This window comes from Lampris incognitus, chromosome 21 (assembly GCF_029633865.1).
Source record: "Lampris incognitus isolate fLamInc1 chromosome 21, fLamInc1.hap2, whole genome shotgun sequence".
Classification (NCBI taxonomy): Eukaryota; Metazoa; Chordata; class Actinopteri; order Lampriformes; family Lampridae; genus Lampris; species Lampris incognitus.
The window spans coordinates 17,734,037-17,755,022 of NC_079231.1; the positions used below are offsets into that span (position 1 = coordinate 17,734,037).

At 48.2% G+C, this 20,986-nt stretch overlaps 1 protein-coding gene across 6 annotated transcripts in view; it reads left to right on the forward strand.

The window, feature by feature from the left end:
* Positions 1-20,986, forward strand: part of mbnl2 (muscleblind-like splicing regulator 2) — a 64,894-nt gene that overhangs the window by 26,271 nt on the left and 17,637 nt on the right. For all 6 annotated transcript variants that reach the window (XM_056300921.1, XM_056300918.1, XM_056300920.1 and 3 more), the window contains exons 3-5: positions 16,382-16,546; positions 17,763-17,966; positions 20,099-20,359. In XM_056300921.1, coding sequence (XP_056156896.1) covers positions 16,382-16,546; positions 17,763-17,966; positions 20,099-20,359 — 630 coding nt within the window. The remainder of the gene's footprint in view (positions 1-16,381; positions 16,547-17,762; positions 17,967-20,098; positions 20,360-20,986) is intronic.

The window sequence follows — 20,986 nt, forward strand, 5'->3', positions numbered from 1 at the left end:
TGGTCTATTCCGTTGCCTACCAACACAGGGGTTCGAATCCCGGTGTTACCTCCGGCTTGGTCGGGCGTCTCTACATACACAATTGGCCGTGTCTGCGGGAGGGAAGCCGGATCTGGATATGTGTCCTGGTCGCTGCACTAGCGCCTCCTCTGGTCGGCGCCTGTTCAGGGGGGAGTGGGAACTGGGAGGAATAGTGTGATCCTCCCACATGCTATGTCCCCCTGGTGAAACCCCTCACTTTTAAGGTCAAAAGAATCGGCTGGCGACTTCACATATTTCGAAGGAGACGTGGTAGTCTGCAGCCCACCCCGGATCGGCAGAGGGGGTGGAGCAGTGACCGGGATGGCTCGAAAGAGTGGGATAACTGGTCAGATGCAACTGGGGAGAAAAAATGCAAATGCAAATCAAAACTAAGAAAAATACGTATAGGAAATGTTTTTTTTTGGCTTGAAACGTATTGCAAGTACTTATGACTTTTGGCTGTTTTGAGCAATTTACACCCACACCAAAATATACCCGACACCAGAAGGAGAAAAGGTGGTGGTCTTAAAGAGAAAAAGCGTTGGTCTTCAGGGGAAATTTCACCACTGATAATCCGCATGTCTTGTAAGTGCTGATGATCTCTTTCCCTACTGTAAAGAAATATGTAGATAAAAATCAGTGCGTCAGTATTGATGCCCTCCTTACACCTGACAAATCTTAAGCCGAGCTTCATGTAAAACCCTCAGTACTGTAGCTGTGAGTGCTGTTGTCAGTACCTTTCCGGGCGAAGCCAAAAGCAGTTCTATAGAGCAGCAGGCAGCTCCCTCCTGGCATGTCTGACCTTTTGTACTCGTTCATTAATTATTGATAGTCAGTCTCATCACTGCACATCAGATCTTTCTACGTCGGACTCAGCTGTTCTCGTTCTCGTTGCTCTCTGTTTTACTCCTCGGTCCTCCTCCACGATACGTCACATCACATTGCCATCATCATTGCACCTGAAAAAGAAAAAAAAAGGTTTCAGTTATTTCTTTTTTCTCGATTGTGTTTTGACAAGACCCAACATGCAAGTGCTCTGTGCCTCGTGTCTGTTGTGTGCCTCCGTATTGCAGCTTGCGTATGGACTTTAGTGAAGCCTTGCGGTCACAAAATGGATGAGCCAGCACCTTATTGTAAAGCAGTTGACTGTCTGGAGACACCCTGCAGACAACCTCCTTTTACCCCCCCCCCCCCCGAGGGAGCCAAAGACAGTAAGGCTGATAGACAGGCGCAGCTGGCTCCCAGGGGCCAGTTGTTATAATGAGAAGAGATCTCCTTAATTGGCTCCACTTAATGAGGCAACAGAGATGCAGCCTGAAGGGGCCCTACACTGGAATGCCCCTCAAACCCCCTCCCCCTTTTGTATTTTTTGCATGAATGACAGCCTCCGTGTTGGTCGCTATCAAATGGTCTATTCTGAACTTGACCTATCAAGACTTCCCATGTGAAGATGTTTCAGTATTGAGGTCATATAATACAAATTGGCCTACACATGATGTCATCACTTGGAAGGGCGGTTTCCATTGAGTGAGGAGCATGCTGTTGGATTATTGCCAAGTGATGCAGCCTATCCACTGAAAAGCATTTAAAAAGGAACTACAATGGCAAAAAGCCCTGTGTGACCTCCCCCATCTTGCCAGAATGTGTCCTTGTTCTGTCTCATCTCGTGGTCAGACTTGTCAGCTGGTTGTGATTGACTGCACAATAAAAAGGGAACCTGCCGTAATTTACCAAGCAGCACTCCCTTGTGATGCCTGCTGTGCCACAGGTATTTATGTGCAGAAGTTAAGACTGCAGGGTGGACTTCAGAAACGGCACTTTCAGTGGATGAACGAGTGTTGTATATTCTGCACATTAACTTTTCAATCCCCGACTTTCGTCACACAGGTGAGCAAGTGCTGACAGTTCCTAACCAACCACCAAAGCCTGTGCTACAACCATAGCACTGGTTTTGGATGTTTATTTTGATATTGGCAGGCCATACAAAGGACGATTAAACCGGTTGTTTGCACCTCTTACGTCACATTAAGACCTATGTTGCAGCGAGGAATTTTGATGGTTTATTCATAAACTGGTCTAGATTTGGAAGAATCGATTCATTTTTTTACTTGCTTGGAAGTTTGAGTCAGCGAGAGTCAGCGTGATCTACCCTTGATGCCTGTATCTTAGCATTTGTGGAAGATGAAGTGTGATCTGAAATATTGTTTTATTAATGTTTTGATACCTTAGCATGGCTGGCTCAGATTTGATATTGATTTGCTTCTAGAAAGATCTTTAAAAATACTCCTTGGTGAAACTGGTTTCAGCTTTAGTGAACTGCATGAAATAATTATTTTTTTTCTCTTGAACAAGCCTTGAATCAACCTTTATTCTGTATGGTTTAATAGAAATTCCAGCAACCAGGAAGAAAAAGAAGAAGCAACTTCTTCTGCTCTTAAGATCCCACATTTTGAAGTCCTTCACAACGTTTTCATGTATCGATAATGGACCTGAAGCCAGGAATTGATATGACAGTGATGCACGGTTTTGTTTTTCTGTTTTCCCAGCCCTGGTCAGAGATATATTACTTGTATCACACCCGGCCCACTTTTCCCATCCGCACTGAATGGCCATGCCACCGAGGTCATGGTCGGTCATGGCAGCAGATCTGTGTGTGTGTGTGTGTGTGTGTGTGTGTGTGTGTGTGTGTGTGTGTGTGTGTGTGTGTGTGTGTTGGTGGTGGTGGGGGGCATTGGGGGGGGCCATGCAAAGTTCAGGGACGAAAGTGAGATGGCCAATTTCACACCCAGCAGATGCCTGCACCAGTGACCCATGGCGACAGGTGGGGGACACTAATTGGCAGCGCACACCATCAGAGACCAAGATGAGTCCATGCTGGGCAATGGAACGAGGGAGAGAAGGCACTCCAGTGGGGGACATAAACTGGGCAACACACTTGCTGTTGCAGACCGTTAAAAAAAAATCCCTGGTAGGATGAGTTTTTGATTCAGTGGTTATATGGCCCTGGCAAAGATCGCACAAGGGATCATGAATTTTTTATTTTTTTTGTCTGATTCGGTTTTTGCTTTTCTGTCAAAAGAAAATGGCCAACTTTCTGATGATAACCAAACAAATAAGTTGCCATTTAATAGTTAAGAATGGCCAGGAGACTTGAGATTGGCTTGGCCCGTAGCCCAGTTTTAGACTGCATGCTGCTTGCTGTAAGTCCTCATCAGATTCTGTCTCTGAGAATCTCACATTCTCATCCATTTGGTTCGCTTTGCAGTTTTGAATTGGTTTCAGCTAGCCACTATACTGGCCTCATTGGCTCCATAAAACCTTCGGCTGGCCTGGCGCTGAGGAAATGGAGAGATGAGAGGGGGTGGGAGGGGTTGATGAGATGAAGGGGCGGTGTGGTCAATGTGTTTGACTACCCGCACCCGGGGATATTTCGATAAAAGGCGGCTTCCCGCTTCACACGGCGTTTTGAGTCATCCCACCCTGTTGGATTTATCTCTCTCGGCTTTGACCGAAGAGCACCTACTTGCTCAAACCCGAGTGCACGGTACGAGCTCCGAGCTGTGTTTTGTCTCCAAACTCCCACGGGCCCTCTCCATTCCCACAGGAGTCCGCAGAGGCTTCGCCATCTCAACCATCAAAACATGTGGACCCAGCCTTTGCTTGTGTGTGCTCACAAGAGCTCGACAGCTTCGCTAAGAGACTTGTCGACAGTGCTGTGTAACTATAAGCCAATGCTTTTTTTGTGTGTGTGTGTGATGCTGCTGTGACTGAATCGTTGCTCTGTAATGGAGTCAGACTGAAAAGTACCGAGAGCCGTGCAGTGGTGTAGCGTGGGGGGGTGCTGGGAGATGTTTCGGCCCTATCTGCTGAGTGTGTTGGAAAGGAGCTTTGATGAATAGATCTGTTCACTCCACTCCCATCTCATTATCCTCCTTTATCTGTTTTATGGACTTAACGCAGGTCCGTGTGCCGTGCACTGACATGCTATCGACAGATTCTGGAGGGGGGGATTTAAGCAAGGGTCTCTGATATCCTCTAATTCTTGGGTTCACGTTTTTCCCTACCAATGTCTATCGTGTGATTTGTTAAATGCAAGTGTGTTTTCCAACCTTTTACTCAGGAAAAAGCAAATGAGCTCATACCCTGACTCACATTCACACCCAGATATTCTGTTTGTTGAATCCAGCTTTGTGCAGTGAGTTTGTTATCGTTTTATCATTAAATAAACTAGGGCGTCAGCATCATCCCAATGGTTGCTGGCAGTCAACAAGTAAAGTGGCAGTTGTGTTAGTGTGTAAGCGCAACTTTAATCCCGTTAAGAGGTTCACGAGGTGCCCAAAAAAACCGTTTGGCATCTTCACATCGCCGGCATTTGCGATCCGCGCCAGCGCTTCAGCCATGAAACCGTTGAAATGACTTCTCGGAGGGCTGAAATCCCAGCGAGTGGAAAAACAGGCCATCGCCTCAGTCTTTCAGCCCCTAATAATCAGTCAGCAGACGTTTAGATGGTATCATCCTAACCCTGTCCTCTGGGTGTGTGTGTGTTTGTGTGTGTGTGTGTGAGAGAGAGAAAAAAGAGCAAAGGAGAGTTGCATGCATGTGTGCTTGTGTTTTTGTGTGTGTGTTTGTACGTTGCATGCGTGTGTGCGAGCTTGTATTAGCATGTGCATGTGTTTGTCCGTGCATGGATTAGAGGAGCTCTGAAAAGGTGGGTTTCATGTCTCAGCAGGTTACAGATGATCAGATTAACTGGAGCAGGGCTCCAAACCACCGGCCAGATTACCAGGAGACACCGGGGGCCTCGTGTATCAGTCGTTACTGTGGGCAAACGTGTTCTTACACACCCGTGGGGTTTTTTTTTTTAGCCCCTGAGGTTTGTCTCAGAGACCAGTTGTAGAGCCTGGCTAACCCCTGAATTTAGACACCGACTGGCTAACACTGATGTCTTTGCAGGCCTGGGCGATTGCTCGTTGCAAGAGGTAGACAATGTTAGGAGGAAGGAATTACAAATAACCGTCATGCTTTGCTGCTGACTGCCAGACAGTCTTGAGGGCTAAAAAATTCCATGGGTGTGGAAGAACAAAGTTGCCCATCGTAACGATTGATACATGAGGCCTCAGGCCTCTGCAGGTGCCTCATGACTACCCTGTGTGGGGAATGTGGGGACCCCACACACACACACACACACACACATGAGGTGGGAGGTTAAGTTAGTCATCTGCAAAATGCTCTCCAAGATATTATCACATGGAGGTTATCTGTTCTTTTTTCATCATGTTTGATGTGATAATGAAAGTGGGTGGTTCATGTTGTGCGTTGCCCGCTGCAACCAGTTAGCAGAAACGCTCAAAAAAGCCGAGTTCTTATACTCAGCATAGCGGTATTTAGGTTACTGTGATAAGGATGGATTCCCTCTTCTCTTCTCTTCTCTTGTCTCTCCCTCTTTCTCAAAATTTGGGTTCGTCATTCAGACCGGGAGCAGCCAACGCCTTGTCACGTTCACAGCTCGCGCTAGAATAATAATTAATTCTACGAGCGAGCACATGGGATGAATGGTAATGGGAATTTACCAATTCCTAGGTGCAGCACCGGTGCTGTGTGATGGCAGCACAAATGCGATTTGCAGTCGATCAGCAACAATTGTGCAGATATTCGGTCAGTTGACTGTACCGCACTGAGAAATGAGGGAGCAATGGAAAACAACTCAACCCGCGTCTGTCATTATAAACTTACTGGGTGTGTTCAGTCGCTGATTTTGCTCGTGGCGTGGACACGTGTTGAACCCAGAAATGCTCCGGTGCACGCCGCACACATAGACAAGGGTTGTGTTTGATTTGTGGGACTGTGGGATAGGTTTCTATTGTTGCACACTTGTGCCAACACTACCAAGGCAGAAAAAAACAAAAACATCGTCAGTCTCTTTCCTCACCTATTCTTGCCTCATTATTCTTCAAGCACTGACGAGTCTGTCTGTGCCCATCTTCTCTCTTTCTATTTACCTCTCCCTCCCTCCCTCCCTCCCTCCTGTTGTAATCTCAGGCATGTTGGCAACAATGCTGCTCCTCCATCTGTGGGATTACTTCTGCTGAAACAAAGGCACTTAATTACTGCTGAGGCAACACGCTGGTGTGTGTGTGTGTGTGTGTGTGTGTGTGTGTGTGTGTGTGTGTGTGCGTGCATATGTGTTGGATGCGAGAGAAAACGAGAAGAAAACACCCTTTTGTTCCTAAATTACCTGGCTCCACTCCTTCGCGTTGAGGGCGGATCTTGTTTGTAGTCACACATTTAATCGCTAATTAACCTGCAATCCTATAGCTAGCCTAGCCGGCCAATTTGTAATCAACCCTCCGTACACCAAACGGAGCATTGCACCACTCAAAGGAGAGCAGAGGATGGTGGAGATTACGGTTGGAAAGCAGGGGTGGAGGGGTGTCTCCACAGCTGTACACAAAAGTGATTTGTGAGTCGCTGTTTCGTGTTCTCCATTACCAGCCTAAATGTGCGCAGGAAGCCTTTAGATATGGTTGCATAATGGGTTTCCAGTGTTTCCTGCAGAGATGGAACCTCATCACCTCAAACGGATCCATTAGAGTCCAAAAACAAAACAGGATCTGGGAGAGGGAGCGCTCGCCTTGCTTGAGAATGAAGGGAAGCCCTGTCCAAGTGCATCCAGCACCTTCCCGTTTCACCCAGCAGTGGAGTCAGCGGCTCTGCCATTTTTTTTTGGGGGGGGGGGGTCGTTTGAGCATAGGAGTGCCTATCCTGTTTGGCTTTCGTAGCTGGAGGCTTTCACTTAAGTGGTTTCCCCGTGGCCAGCGATGGGCTGATTTCTAACCAGCAATTAGTGCCCCCGGGGGCAAGTCGGAGGGCGTATAGCAGGCAAACAGAGTAACAGACAGAGGGGCAACGGGAGGAAAAAGGAAAGAAGCAAAAAAGGCAAAAAGAAAGACATGAAGTATTTAATTTCCACTCAACCAGGGAAGTCAGGTAAACAGCTCGACTGCTGCAATGGAGGGGGGGGGGGACCTGTAGGTGTGTGTGGGTATGTGGGGGGGGGCAGTAAAAAATTTTTTTTGGCATTTTCCGCTTTTATTGGATAGTGATAGTAGAGAGAGAGACGGGAAAGGCAGGGGATGACTTGCAGCAAAGGGCCCTGGCTGGATTCGAACTCAGGCCACTGCCGTAAGGACTCAGCCTGATGTGGTGCGTGGTCTACCAGGTGAGCCACCGGGGCGCCTAGTAATTCTGATTCACTCCTAGGTCCATTCCCAGGTTAGTTTAAAACTTCAGAAACAGCTCTTATTTGGAGAGTGACGCTACAGACGTGTGCTTTATTTGCGACTACAGTGTTGAGTCAGATGATGAACCTTCACTGTGTTAACACTTGTCCAGCTGCGGGGGGCCATATTTCAGGCTGTGTGTGTATGTATGTCGGGTTGGGGGATGGGGGTTACCAAAGCCAAATGAATGGAGAGGGGAACACCGAGCAGGGCGATAGAAGCTGCAGCGACGTAGCCCAACAATGCAAATTACATAGAGAATAATGACAGGTTAGAAGTGGTGCACGTCCATCACGTCAAATCGAAGACAGAGAGTGCTAGAAAGAGAGAGAGGAAGATACAGAGAGAGGGTGAAAGAGAGCCACATGGGGCCCCTTAGCTGTTCCGTGAGGATTCAGGGGGGGTTAGTTCGCTATGCTGTAAGGAGATTACACATATCACAGGCTTCATGTCAAAAAAATTAGGGTCAGTTCCTCACTGTGGCCCTCCTCCACTTGGGCTGAGAAGGGACAATCGGATAAAGGGTGGTAGAGGACTTAGCCACAGTTTCTCTATATAATGTAGACATCCAAGACCAGATGGGATAAACCGGACAGAAATGTAAGTACTGAAACGTCGACCTACTCTAGTCGGCTGTGTCGGTGTTTTGCTCTCAAATTACAGCCTCCTACTTCATTTCAAGTCTCATCCATCCATCCATCCATTACCCAAACTGCTTATCCTGCTCTCAGGGTTGCAGGGATGCCGGAGCCTATCCCAGCAGTCATTGGACGGCAGGTGGGGAGTCACCCTGGACAGGCTGCTAGGCCATCACAGGCCGACCCATAGAGGGACAGTTTAGTACGACCGATTCACCTGACCTACATGTCTTTGGACTGTGGGAGGAAACCCACACAGACACAGGGAGAACATGCACACTCCACACAGAGGACGACCCGGGACTACCCCCAAGGTTTGACTACCCTGGGGCTCGAACCCAGGACCTTCTTGCTGTGAGGCAACCGCCAGCCACTGCACCACCGTGCCACCCTATTTCAAGTCTTACTGTGTCGTTATTTTCCACTCTTTCACTCCTAGGATGTGTCCATGTCATGATCTGCTTTGCAGGCACGTTGATGGGAGTTCTTGAAGGGGTTAAGCACACTTCTCATCTAATTATCTCACCACAATTTTCCCTGCCATTAAAAGGATTTGAACTAGTAACCCTATTTGTCAATGCCTGATTTGTGTTGGGCTTTGCTCCTTTAAAATTCATCTGTAGTACTTTTTCCCCCCATGTTCTTCCCCCATGATTGCGTATCGGGTTTTTGGGGCTTTAGTCTGCCAATACTGCTAATGCCGCTTCCACGACTCACACCTCCGAGCGCTGTGCCAGCATGTGGAAGTCACAATGAGGACTCAAGCATGTCAGGCCCCCACAGCTCCTCTCCCCAGGCAGAAGACAGGGGGATTAATAGACACACACACACACACACACACAAATGCTATGACGTTGATTCCTTAACATTGTTGCTCAAAAAGTGAAGTGTTAGCGTAGAAAAGCAATAGTTCATTTTGAGTCCAGCCATCCTGGAAGAGAGCCGGCTAGCCTTCCCATTAAAGGCAATTGGAACCACTGGGGCATGATATAAAGGCGCGTTTCCAATCGTTTATTGCACTTCTGTCGCCTGCAGCCTATAGGCAGTCTCTCTCTGTCTATGGCAGGGCAGAGGATAGAGACTCCATTGAGAGCAAAATGCAAATGTTACAGTGCCGAATTGGGGGGGGCACAACTGAAGCGCTATTCTGCCGCAGCGGTGGATGAGTGGCTCTCTGTGTCCGTGCCACCCACAGACACGCCACAGTCATCACTCCGGCCATTCAGCCTTGGCTGATTGAGGAGGTGGGGGGGTCGACGAGAGGGTTTCTCACCACCGATGAGGAGGGGAAGGAATAAGGCCCGAGCAAGGGCCCTTTTAATGCTCGTGCCGCATACACACACACACACACACACACACACACACACATATACCACTTGGGCACTTGCTGGGCGAAACCGACTCTCTAGCGATGCAACTGAGTCCCTCTGTTCGCCTATTCGTCTCACGGACTTGTTAATTGGTTCAGTTTTGTCTGCTGATGGTGGGCGTGGGCAGATAGGTGAGAATTCCAGTGGGTTGTGATGAGCTAGCGGGAAGAAAAAAACCGATGTTGACGAAAAGATGAAACTAATGTTATTCAAGGACAATTTTAAAATGTGTGCCACTTATTAAACTGTAGCCTACTCTGCTGGTGTCACAAGCCTGTGTTGAGTGTTGGAGTACAGTCATGGTCATGTTGTGTTAATGGGCTTTTTTTGTGTTTTTTTGTTCTCATACCACTGTGTTAACTAAGGTTTTTTGCACTCTCTCTCTCTATCTCTCTCTCTTTCTCGCTCTCCTTGCCAAGGGCTTTGTTGAGGAAGTGCTGTGTCCCCGTGTCTGATTCGGACCATGATAAGTGGATAAGAGGGGGGGAATTAATTTAGCTACCTTGTTTCAGCGCCCTGCGTGAAGACGGGGTTGAGAGGCATTAAAGTTTCAAGGTTGCCGGGATTTGGCCCTGACTCGCATCTAAACATCGTACGGACCGTTGGTGAAAGACAACGGCTTCACGCGGAAATAATGGCAAAGCGGAAGGCTTGCCAAATTGGGAGCCACCGAGCAATCAGTGAGCTCTAATTACTGAGGAGTGTGAGGAGTGAGCGAGCCTTAATGGGTTAAATGGGCATAATCCTAATCTGTTTATGAAATTAGCAGCGTTCATCCCCGTCCCCCCGGGGGATCAGATCTAATGGAGAACACGTTTCTACTGACACTATTACTGTACGGGAACCGGACGAACAATAGACGGCTTTTTGTGACGCGACGCCCCTGCGGGATATCAAGAAGATGTTCCGACGGTCATGTCTGCCACTTAAAGATCCCCCGATAGGGGGGCTATTTAAAGGCGAGCCGGTGATTTATCACTGATATCTACCTCCATTGTCACTCGTTCTTCAACGGGGAGCAGAGAGATAATTATCCAATCGGCGTTACAGCCGTTATTAGCATATCCGTGCATGGATCGCGGCATCCGATGCTGGTAGGGGGCAGTAGTCTGGCCCACAATGAGAGGCTGCCATGTGAACGACACAGCTGAGAGGTATAATTTATCTGTGTAGCTATGGCTACACACCGGCGGCTGGCGCATGAGTCACAGAGGTGCCTCGGGGCTTTCAAAGCTCCTTTTCATAAACGGCTGCTCGGAGGCGATGCCCGCAATGAATGGATTTCTGCTCTCCTCCGAGTGGGTGGCTCAGACAGGCGGCACACTGCACCGCGCGCGCGTGTGTGTGTGTGTGTGTGTGTGTGCGCGTGTTAAGTGTGTGTCCACCTTTCTCTCCATCTGCAGATGTGCACGCCTGCACCCATCTCCCCCTCGCAGAGGGAAAGGGTCTGACACCAGACGATGGTTGCGTCACCGTTATCAGTCACATGGCCGCTGGCTAGCATCGTCATTGTCGCGTCAGGTGCACCCCCATCCCCCAGCGCCCCAGCTTAAAGCGCCACAAGCAACCCCCCCTCCTCCCCTTTTCTTTTTTTTTTCCATCTGCGACACAGCCCCGCAGCGCCGGTCCTTACCTCACCCTGTGTGAAGAGAACACATAATTGTCTCAGGGAGAAGGCTTTTATAAATGTCAGCCAAGTTACCACCAGGAGCCTCTGTTCTCTGTTCTTGATCATTATTATTAACAGCACGCTCAAACGGATAATAAAAATGGTCCAACGCAATTACCGACACCCTGTCTAAGGTGGGGCCGTCGCGTTTTATTAAAACCTCTAACAGGAAAGTCATGTGGGTAGCCGGGTTCGAGCTGACGTTCCTTGCTCTCATAGTAACGGATTTTATGAACGAGTGTATTTTTGTGTGCCTCTGTGTGTATTCTGTAAGGTTTGAATGTAAAAATGCATAGGGGCGTCCGGGTAGCGTAGCGGTCTATTCCGTTGCCTACCAACACGGGGATCGCCGGTTCGAATCCCCGCGTTACCTCTGGCTTGGTCAGGTGTCTCTACAGACATCATTGGCCATGTCTGGGGGTCGGAACCCGGATGTAGATATGTGTCCTGGTCACTGCACTAGTGCCTCCTCTGGTTGGTCTGAGGGGAATAGTGTGATCCTCCCATGTGCTACATCCCCCTGGCGAAACTCCTCACTGTCGGGTGATAAGAAACGGCTGGCGACTCTACGTGTATCGGAGGAGGTATGTGGTAGTCCGCAGCCCTCCCCGCAGCGGCAGAGGGGGTGGAGCAGTGACCAGGATGGCTCGGAGAGCAGGGATGATTGGCCAGGTACAATTAGGGAGAAAAGGGGGGGGGTTGCATAGGCCTGTGTGTTTTGTCTTTCTGGCAGCACACACTACCTCAGTCCAGGTCTGGGTGATTGGCATATCTCCTGTGTTTATGTATGTGTACATTTAAGAGTCACATCCCACCCGGTCGGTGTCAGCCGTGCTCCGGCCTTTTCCCATCTTTGAAAAATGCTCAGAAATCAGACATTTTGTGAGGGGTCTCTGTCAGAGACTAGTACAGACAGGAAGGGGGAGCAGTTGGTCGAGCTCAGACTGGTTCTCAGATCATTGTAGGCTATGATCGATGTCTGTCATTTAAATGATGTTAATATTCTAAGTGCTTCTCTCAGAAAACTGGGTGGCGCAGTGGTTAGCGCTGTCGCCTCACAGCAAGAAGGTCCTGGGTTCGAGCCCCAGGGTTGTCCAACCAAGGGGGTTGTCCTCTGTGTGGAGTTTGCATGTTCTCCCCGTGTCTGCGGTGGGTTTCCTCCGGGTGCTCCGGTTTCCCCCACCATCAAAAAGACATGCATGTTAGGGTTGATACTCCGTCTGTGTCCCTGACCGAGGCAGGGCAAGACGAACTGGAGTTGGTCCCCAGGCGCTGCACGGAGGCTGCCCACTGCTCCTAGCTACACAGCTAGGATGGGTTAAACGCAGAGCAACGTTTCCCTATGGCGAGCAACAGAGTATATCAGAATAAAAAAATGTGCAAAATCCGATCATGATCAAATCCATAACTTGTTCACAGTCAAACGATCAAACTCCCCCATATGATTTCATATACTTTAAGACATTTTTTTAAAATGTGCGTGAGAAACCCATTCCTAACTCACTCCTCCCTGCATTAATCTGATGTAAGACTGCTTCTCCATGTCAAACTTCTCTGCTGAACAGGAAGACAAGCCAGCCATAAGTCACACGATGACCAATCAACGCCGCAAACGAAGTGCGTTTGACACGATGAGGAGAGACATTTTTATGGGTCCTAGGCTCGTACTTAGAGCGACGGCGCTCTGCCTGAATATCTTTAACCACCACTTTACCTCACCACCTGGTATGGGGAGTAGTGATGGAGCGCGTCGTTGAGAGGAGCACATATCAGTCACATTAAGGGGACAGAGAGTCAAAGGGGAAGTTGTCTCACTTTTGTGCCAGGTATACACACATACGCACGCATTGTTACCATATCTTTGATGGGTGTGTGTGTGTGTGTGTATGTTTTTGTGTGAGAGAGAGGGCGTAAGAGAGTCTGTGATCTCTCCAGGGTGCGATGGTGATGCGGTGCTACCGTGCAGGGCTCAGTCTCAGTTTGGGACAAAGTCCAGAGCCCTGAGTCTCTCTCTCTCTCTCTCTCTCTCTCTCTCTCTCTCTCTCTCTCTCTCTCTCTCTCTCTCTCTCTCTCTCTCTCTCTCTCTCTCTCTCTCTCTCTCTCTCTCTCTCTCTCTCTCTCTCTCTCTCTCTCTCTCTCTCTCTCTCTCTCTCTCTCTCTCTCTCTCTCTCTCTCTCTGCCACTCTCTCTTACCCACTCACTTACTCACGCGCACACACACAGTTGCGCCCTCCCACGAATTTTTTCTCACTATCTCTCACTCACACACATATATACACATACATACACACACACACACACACACACACACACACACACACACACACACACACACACACACACATACACACCAACAGTTGCACCCACACACATATTTTCTCATGCTGTCAATCTCTCTCTCACACTGACACACACACACACACACACACACACACACACGCAAACACAGTAAGGTATTGGCCATCATAGTATTAGTGAAAAAAGACCCGATTAGCTTTGACACCCCTAAGGTTTTTGGCTGTAAGGCCTCTCCCCAACATGGTTCCATTGACTCGGCTAAACAGAGCTTACTGAGCGTGCGGTGTCTGTTTGCCCGCGTGTGTTTGCGCGTGTGCGCCTGCCGTTGCAGTCGTTTTGTGGGTGGCCGGGACGCTTACATGCTCGTTGCTTGTGTTGTTGCAGGGCGGGTGTGTGTGGGGGAGGGTGTGAATTAGTGTGTGAGTGAGTGAAGGAGGAGGACTACCCATGGCTCACACACCGTGTGTGTGTGTGTGTGTGAGATAGTCCAGATTTTGCACCTTAGCAACTTTTAGACTCAGTTAACGAACATATTGTTTTATTGTAACTACATAGCTAATCAGTTGTATGAGGCTACGTAGATAGGTAGTCAAGATCAGTAACTACACTGTTTGCAAATTATGATGTATTCCCTACATTTGTAGTACAGTTTATACGACGGTATAGATTAACCTAAACTAAACTAAAATATACATACATACATACATATGTATGTATGTACATATGTATGTATATGTGTGTGTGTGTGTGTGTGTGTATGTGTGTGTGTGTATATATATATACACACACACGCATCAAACAGTGCCTGTAACAAAGGTTGACGGTGCAAAACCACAACCCGGGGGTCGACTGACCTGAAATCGATATTTGATGACAATAAAGCTATATGATAGAGGTTTTGTGAGAAAAAAACAAAAATAAAACTGATCTAATATCTCTGTTAGATATAAATAGCCAGTATCGGGTTTTAACTCTCTGGGCAAAACGTGCTGCTTCAACTCAGGTACTTGTACTGTGTTTTTATTTAGCCAGGAAGGCCTGTGATGGCCTGGCGGCCTGTCCAGGCGGCCTGTCCAGGGAGTCTCCCCGCCTGCCGCCCAGTGACTGCTGGGATAGGCTCCAGCATCCCTGCGACCCTGAGAGCAGGATTAGCGGTTTGGATAATGGATGGGTAGCCAGGAAGGTCCCATTGAGATACAAGATCTCTTCTTCCAGGGAGCCCTGTTTGATACTCTCTGTAGGGTTTCATTAATAGCAGTCATGAAGAAGAGAAAAGCTAGCTTTCATTGTCTTCGTCCTTTGATAAGACTTGATGATCCATGGCTTACGTGGTTAATTTACTCTGGGCTTACACCTCATGCCGCTTCTTCATTAAAGGACCTGCTCTGTTTGACTGCACTCATACAAGAATTTCCTAGCACAAGACAAGGATAATAACTGGAGTGCAAATGTTGCCAAGGTATTTTAAAAGTGAGAACACTTACCCATTGATATCATGCTTATTGGGATGCACTCCATTAGTATTATGATAAGAGCAGTAGTGCTACTGCTTCTACGACTAGTACTACTACTACTGATGATGATGGTAGTGTAACTGTCTGAGGAGGATTTCATGTTTGTAGTGCAGCCCCCAGTACAGGGAGCAAAGTCCCAGGGTCAGCTACAGAACAGAAGGGAATCAGGAAGGGAAGAACGGCTTGGCTTTCAGTGGTTTGCTCCAGGACACTTCAGCGGGGCTGTTGAACGCCCACACAGGACCTCTTCATGTCAACAGGTGCTACTTCTACTTGCTACACCCCCTGCTGGGGGCCCTGACTTCCCTGTCAAATCTGATCTATTGCTGGTCCACATATCCACCCTGCTGCTCACATTGGTGCCCATATTCTAAAAATGACCAGTAAGAGGACATCAGGATCAGGCTGGAGACCTGTTTTCAGATGGTCAGCCTACTTCAGTACCACAAATCGGTACTTAGGAAAATAAAAAATAAAATCATTGAAATGGTATTCGAGTGCACTGCATAAGTAAATGTACTCCATCAAGCCCCATCACTGAGCAGCTGTGTCCTACTTCCTCATGTGACATGGGGAAATGACACATCAGTAATCAGGCCACCATGCTGTGGCACTGGCTGCCGTCCCTTTGCGCTTCCCAGTACCCGCCATGGGGGCCAGAGGTGTTTGGAAAGGGCAAACACAGCCCCCCCCTCCTCCAGCACTCCTCTCCACCACCGCTGTCATCCTCCCCTCGTTTTCACTCCGCTCTGTCTCCATCCCTCTCCTCCTCCACTCCTCTCAGTGTCTCCCTTCTGACCTCTAACTCCCATCATTTCTTCTCCCCCTCCTCCTCCTCCCACCCCCACCCAATATGTGCTGTCTAGGAGAAATCCATATTGGATTATTGTGTGTTTACCATCAGCCTCTGGGCTGGCGGTGTAATTGCCTCTGTATACGAGCCGCTCGGTGAGCCTGACCCTGCTTCCCCCGCATTTGCATCCCCATATTGATAACTGGAGGACCTGCGCATCGTAAAGCGGAGGGGGCTCAGTTCGACGGCAAACGATCGGCCAAGGCCCCTGTCTCCTTAGGCTTAAATGAGACTTTTGCTGTAAAGTAGGTGCTAAAGCCAACGAAACGCGCTGACGTCAGAGCCCCTGGTTTGTCTTTCACATAGATGTCTCTGATCAGAGCCCTGGGCTTGTTAGCAGCCTGCTAGCCCCACCAGGTCAGCGCTGAAACTCCTCAATGTGTAGATCGAATATTTTCTAAGCTCTACGCACTCTCAAAGTATGAATATGCATGCTGCCCTCGAGCAGTCAGTGTTTTTGCGTCACAGTCAGTATGCGTACCCTAGATATCTGGCCCGGCCTCGGGCAGCGGGAGCCTATTCATGCTCATGTTCATTATCAAAACATAGCTCTGCTTATTTGACTACAACATCTCCTCCCAACTACATTCTGTTGATCAGACTTGCAAGTTTTCAAACGAGACTATTAATTAGTTTCTCTCTCTCTTTCTCTCTCTCTCTCTCTCTCACGCTCTCACTCTCTCTCTCTCTGCCCCACTCTACCTTCACCCCCCTTGTCGGTTCCCCTTTTCATCCCAGGGCCGATGCACGCGAGAGAACTGCAAATATCTCCACCCACCAGCTCACCTGAAGACCCAGCTGGAGATCAACGGACGAAACAATCTGATTCAACAGAAGACGGCAGCGGCCATGTTGGCTCAACAGATGCAATTCATGATTCCGGGCACCACCATGCAACCCGTGGTTAGTGGGCTCGCCACCATAACAATTATTACAGAGCAGAGTGACTCACCAGGAAAAAAATAATACCTATGCCGTTCTGTTGTTGTGTAACACTAAAAAAAAGTTTGAATAGTTTCTATTAATGTACATGACATCAGATTTTACATCCGCTTTTTAAGTATACCCAGGGTATCACGATGTGCTGCCTATTCATCGTGCCGGTAGTGACTCTTGAGTAGTTGTTATGTAAATGTAGCCTGCTTATGAAGATTGTTATGTTGAAACAGGTTTATGTTCCTGCTGTTATTTTCTTGTTGTTTCCATTCGGACACTGTCCATTTTGCCTGTTGTGCAATTCTTCACACGAATGAGTCCCATGCCACCCTTTTCACCACAACTTTTATCAAGGGCCGTTGAGCAAGGCACTTCACTCTTAATTGCTTCAGTGGAGCTGCCTGGTGGTTAATAGTTGAAGGTGATGATTATAGTGGACAGCACAGTGTGTCACTCCCATCTCATAGCTCGCTCCCCATCTTCATCCACCTATGTCTCTTGATTCATCTTTCCGCCCCATCTCCTCTTTCTGTCCCATCTCTCCTCTTTCTGCCCCATCTCTCCTCTCCTCTTTCTCCCCCATCCTTCCTGTTTCTGACCCATCTCTCCTCTACTCTTTCTGTCCCCTCTGCTCTTTTTGCCCCATCTCTCCTCTTTTGATCATCCATCTTTCTGTCTGCTCTATCACCGTCTGTCCCTGCTCTCCACCCCCCCTTGCCTGTTTCTGCTTTTTCAGCCACCACATGCAGTGCCCCTCCCTCCATCCATCACGCCATCCTTACCTTACCCTTTTATTCACACACACACACACACACACACGCGCACACACACCACTCTAATCAGCGAAATAGGGGGCAACATTTTGCATCAACTTTCAAATCTAATTTGTTTGACAGAACAAAAGAACATGCCAAAAGAAACCTTTTATTTTTATTTTATTTAACCTTTATTTAACCAGGTTGTCATTAAGAACAAATTCTTATTTACAATGGCGGCCTGGCAAAAGACAAAAAAAAGAAAGAAAAAAAACTGATAGAAACAGGAAGTGATCTAATAAATTGATTCTTCAAGGACACTCATTGGCCAAATATTAATGTGGCGTAGCCGTAACTTAGACGGCACAGCAATAACATTGTGAAAGCTACTAACGGCACAATAACGCTCTCTTTGTTTGTATCTACAGCAGACATTCCCAGTCAGCCAGGGCCTTGGCTCCAGCGCAGGATTGAGCTACACGCCCTACTTGACTCCCATGTCCCACAGCATGGGCCTGGTGCCCACCGACATCCTGCCTAGCGCACCCGTCATCGTACCCGGCAGCCCGCCCGTCTCTGTAACTGCCAGCTCCTCCTCCAGTCAGAAGCTGCTGCGCACCGACAAGCTGGAGGTGACCCACCCAATCACGGCTCTTCTCACAGACCCTTTGACCTCAGTGGCCAATCATAGCTAGCAGTCCATTTTAGGTCGCAGTGAATCAATGCCATTAAACCTGACATTGTGTTCTTTATGGTCCAATGGTAATGAATTAGTGGTAAGATGTAGTCAAGCGTAATCATCGGCACCAAAGTAACAATAATCACCACATGAAATAACATCCAATGGCTTTTTATACAACAGTTATCAATATTTGTGTGCATCACTCAAACAGTTTCTTCAACATAGTGCATATACATCAGAATTAAACATTGCAAAAGGCAAGAAAGATCACTAACTAGCTCCCAAGGTACCGGAACATTTGGTATGGCAACCAGCAGCTGTAATTACGGCCAGCAATTCTTTGAGGGAGTTATAAGCAAAGCTGAAATGCATTTTTGATGAGTTATATTGCTGTGATGAAACTCTCGCCAGTATATTTTGGTGTTGGTGGAAGGCTGGCGGAGATGCAAACACAGTTTTCTCAGGCGCCAAGCGAATTTTTCTCGGCTGCATCTGTTTGGTATCTTCATGGCTGTGCTGAGATGGGTTGGGTGACGCTGTCACCAAAATTACCAAAAATGTACTGGACACACCCAAGTACGCTAGTGCACCACACTTGCACCCAGTTTCACAAAAATAGAGCCCTCTGTTGCGTAACCTGCCTCATGACCTGAATGGATAGTTCTGGGTTTTCTTTTCTTTTTTTTTTTTTTGACTTTTCACCCTTTTTCTCCCCAATTGTATCCAGCCAATTGCCCCACTCTTCCAAGCCAACCAGGTAGCGTAGCAGTCTATTTCCGTTGTCTACTAACACGGGCATCGCTGATTCAAATCCTCGTGTTACCTCCGGCTTGGTCAGGTGTCCCTACAGACACAATTGGCTGTGTCTGTGGGTGCGAAGCCAGTGCGAAGCTGGTCGGTCGGGCCACCTGTTCGGGGAAGTGGAGGGAATAGCGTGATCCTACCACGTACTATGTCCCCCTGGCGAAACTCCTCATTGTCAGGTGAAAAGAAGCGGCTGGTGACTCCACATGTATCGGAGGAGGCGTGTGGTGGTCTGCAGCCCTCCCTGGATTGGCAGAGGGGGTGGAGCAGCGACCAGGCTGGCTCGGAAGAGTGGGGTAACTGGCTGGATACAATTGGGGAGAAGTTGGAATTTATCAGTTGTGGTTTCTCAGCTGGGTCTAAAGCCTTTTATTTCTTATCATAAGCATAATAAGACGTGTTGTGAATCAGACCTGCGGACATTGAGTATTTAGTTAGTTATCTCAGCGCTGCTGTTTTGGTATATACATGTATACATTCAGCTAGAGAGTGTGGTAGAGTAGAATGGCGGTGAAACACGAGTTCGTCTCATTACCATCTGGCCCTGTGGCGAACAGGGTCTTCTCTGAGTGAGAGCGACTGTGTAGTTGTGAAACTCTGTGCGAAGGGAAGGGGTATTTTTCTCCCCGTTACATGTATCAAGATAAATAATAATCTACCCAAGTCCTGAAGGTGATGTGTAGGCGTGTGTCTGCGTGTGTTTTTCTGCAGGAGCGCTATCACTTAGCAACTGAAACAAGTTGACTCTAATGAAACAGCATCCCTCTGAGACAACAACACACTCCCACACAAAGTGAATTTAAATTTGTGTGTGTGTGCCCTTGTTTTGTGTACTTGGATGCATTGTAGCCGCGAGTGTATGCGCACGTGTGCGTCTATCTACGTGTGATTACATCTCAGTCCCGTGTTGCGTGTGACGAACGGGTCCTCCTGTGATTGCACCCATGACTTGAAACAGATGAGCACATCAACTGGTTGAGAGTCTAGAGTAACACGGGTTTAATGCACATGGTTATTTTGGTGATGTGGCGACAGAAGGCATCGTTGGGTGGGAACACGTGCATCTAAGTTTACCATAAAGTTCATACCAACCTTGTTAGCTCACAATTTTACTGCGAGACATCGAGAGAGTTTTGGGATCTGCTGTAGTTGTAAAATAAAGTGACGCTGACGAGGACCTGATATGTAAGCTGTCACGGTTAGCCTAGCACTCGCAGTTGACGTTACGTGTCTGTGTCCATCTGCCTCTCCCTGCATCACGCTCTCTCACCATCTCAGGTTTGCCGCGAGTTCCAGCGTGGCAACTGCGCACGTGGGGAGACAGACTGCCGCTTCGCCCACCCCAGCGACAGCCCCATGATAGACACCAGCGACAACACGGTCACCGTCTGTATGGACTACATCAAGAGCCGCTGCTCCCGGGAGAAGTGCAAGTATTTCCACCCCCCGGCCCACCTGCAGGCCAAGATCAAGGCTGCCCAGCACCAGGCCAACCAGACGGCAGTAGCCGCACAGGCCGCTGCCGCAGCCGCAGCCATGGTGAGAGCACAGAACTGCCCCCCCCCGCCCACCTTTCTGTACCTGCTCACCGGGCTGCCCACTGCCCACACTCGGTGGCATAGCAGGGAAACACACACATTCACATTGTGATGCCATCCGAATCGCACAAGCTCTTTTCCTGCTTTAGAAAACTGAAGGAAGTAAAAGCCTGTAAGGTCCGGATGGGATAACAAGAATACTTCATAGGCCTTTTTTTTTTTTACACCATACCATAAAACTTAACAATTGACAGTGGGCTATTTTAAGTAAAACAGCAACTAATAATTTAGTGGGTTTATTTTTTATTCATTAAATGTAGTAAGCAAATCAATACTAACCTCATTACAGGAAGATGTGCAGTAAGAAGAGAGCGCAAACAATCACTCAAGCTAGATTTGTGTAGTTGATGCTCAAAGTGAACATTCATATTAGTATTCATATTGGGGGACTGGTATGAAGCACTTAAGCCCCTTTTCCACTATACATGGTACCGACTCGACTCGACTCGCTTCTGTGTCGTTTCCATTACTGTAACAGTACCCGCCTCAGTGTACCCGCTCCAGTTTTTTTGGAACCTCGACAAAGGTGGTACCAGAAAAGTGGTAACAGTTACCAAAATGCCGGTAC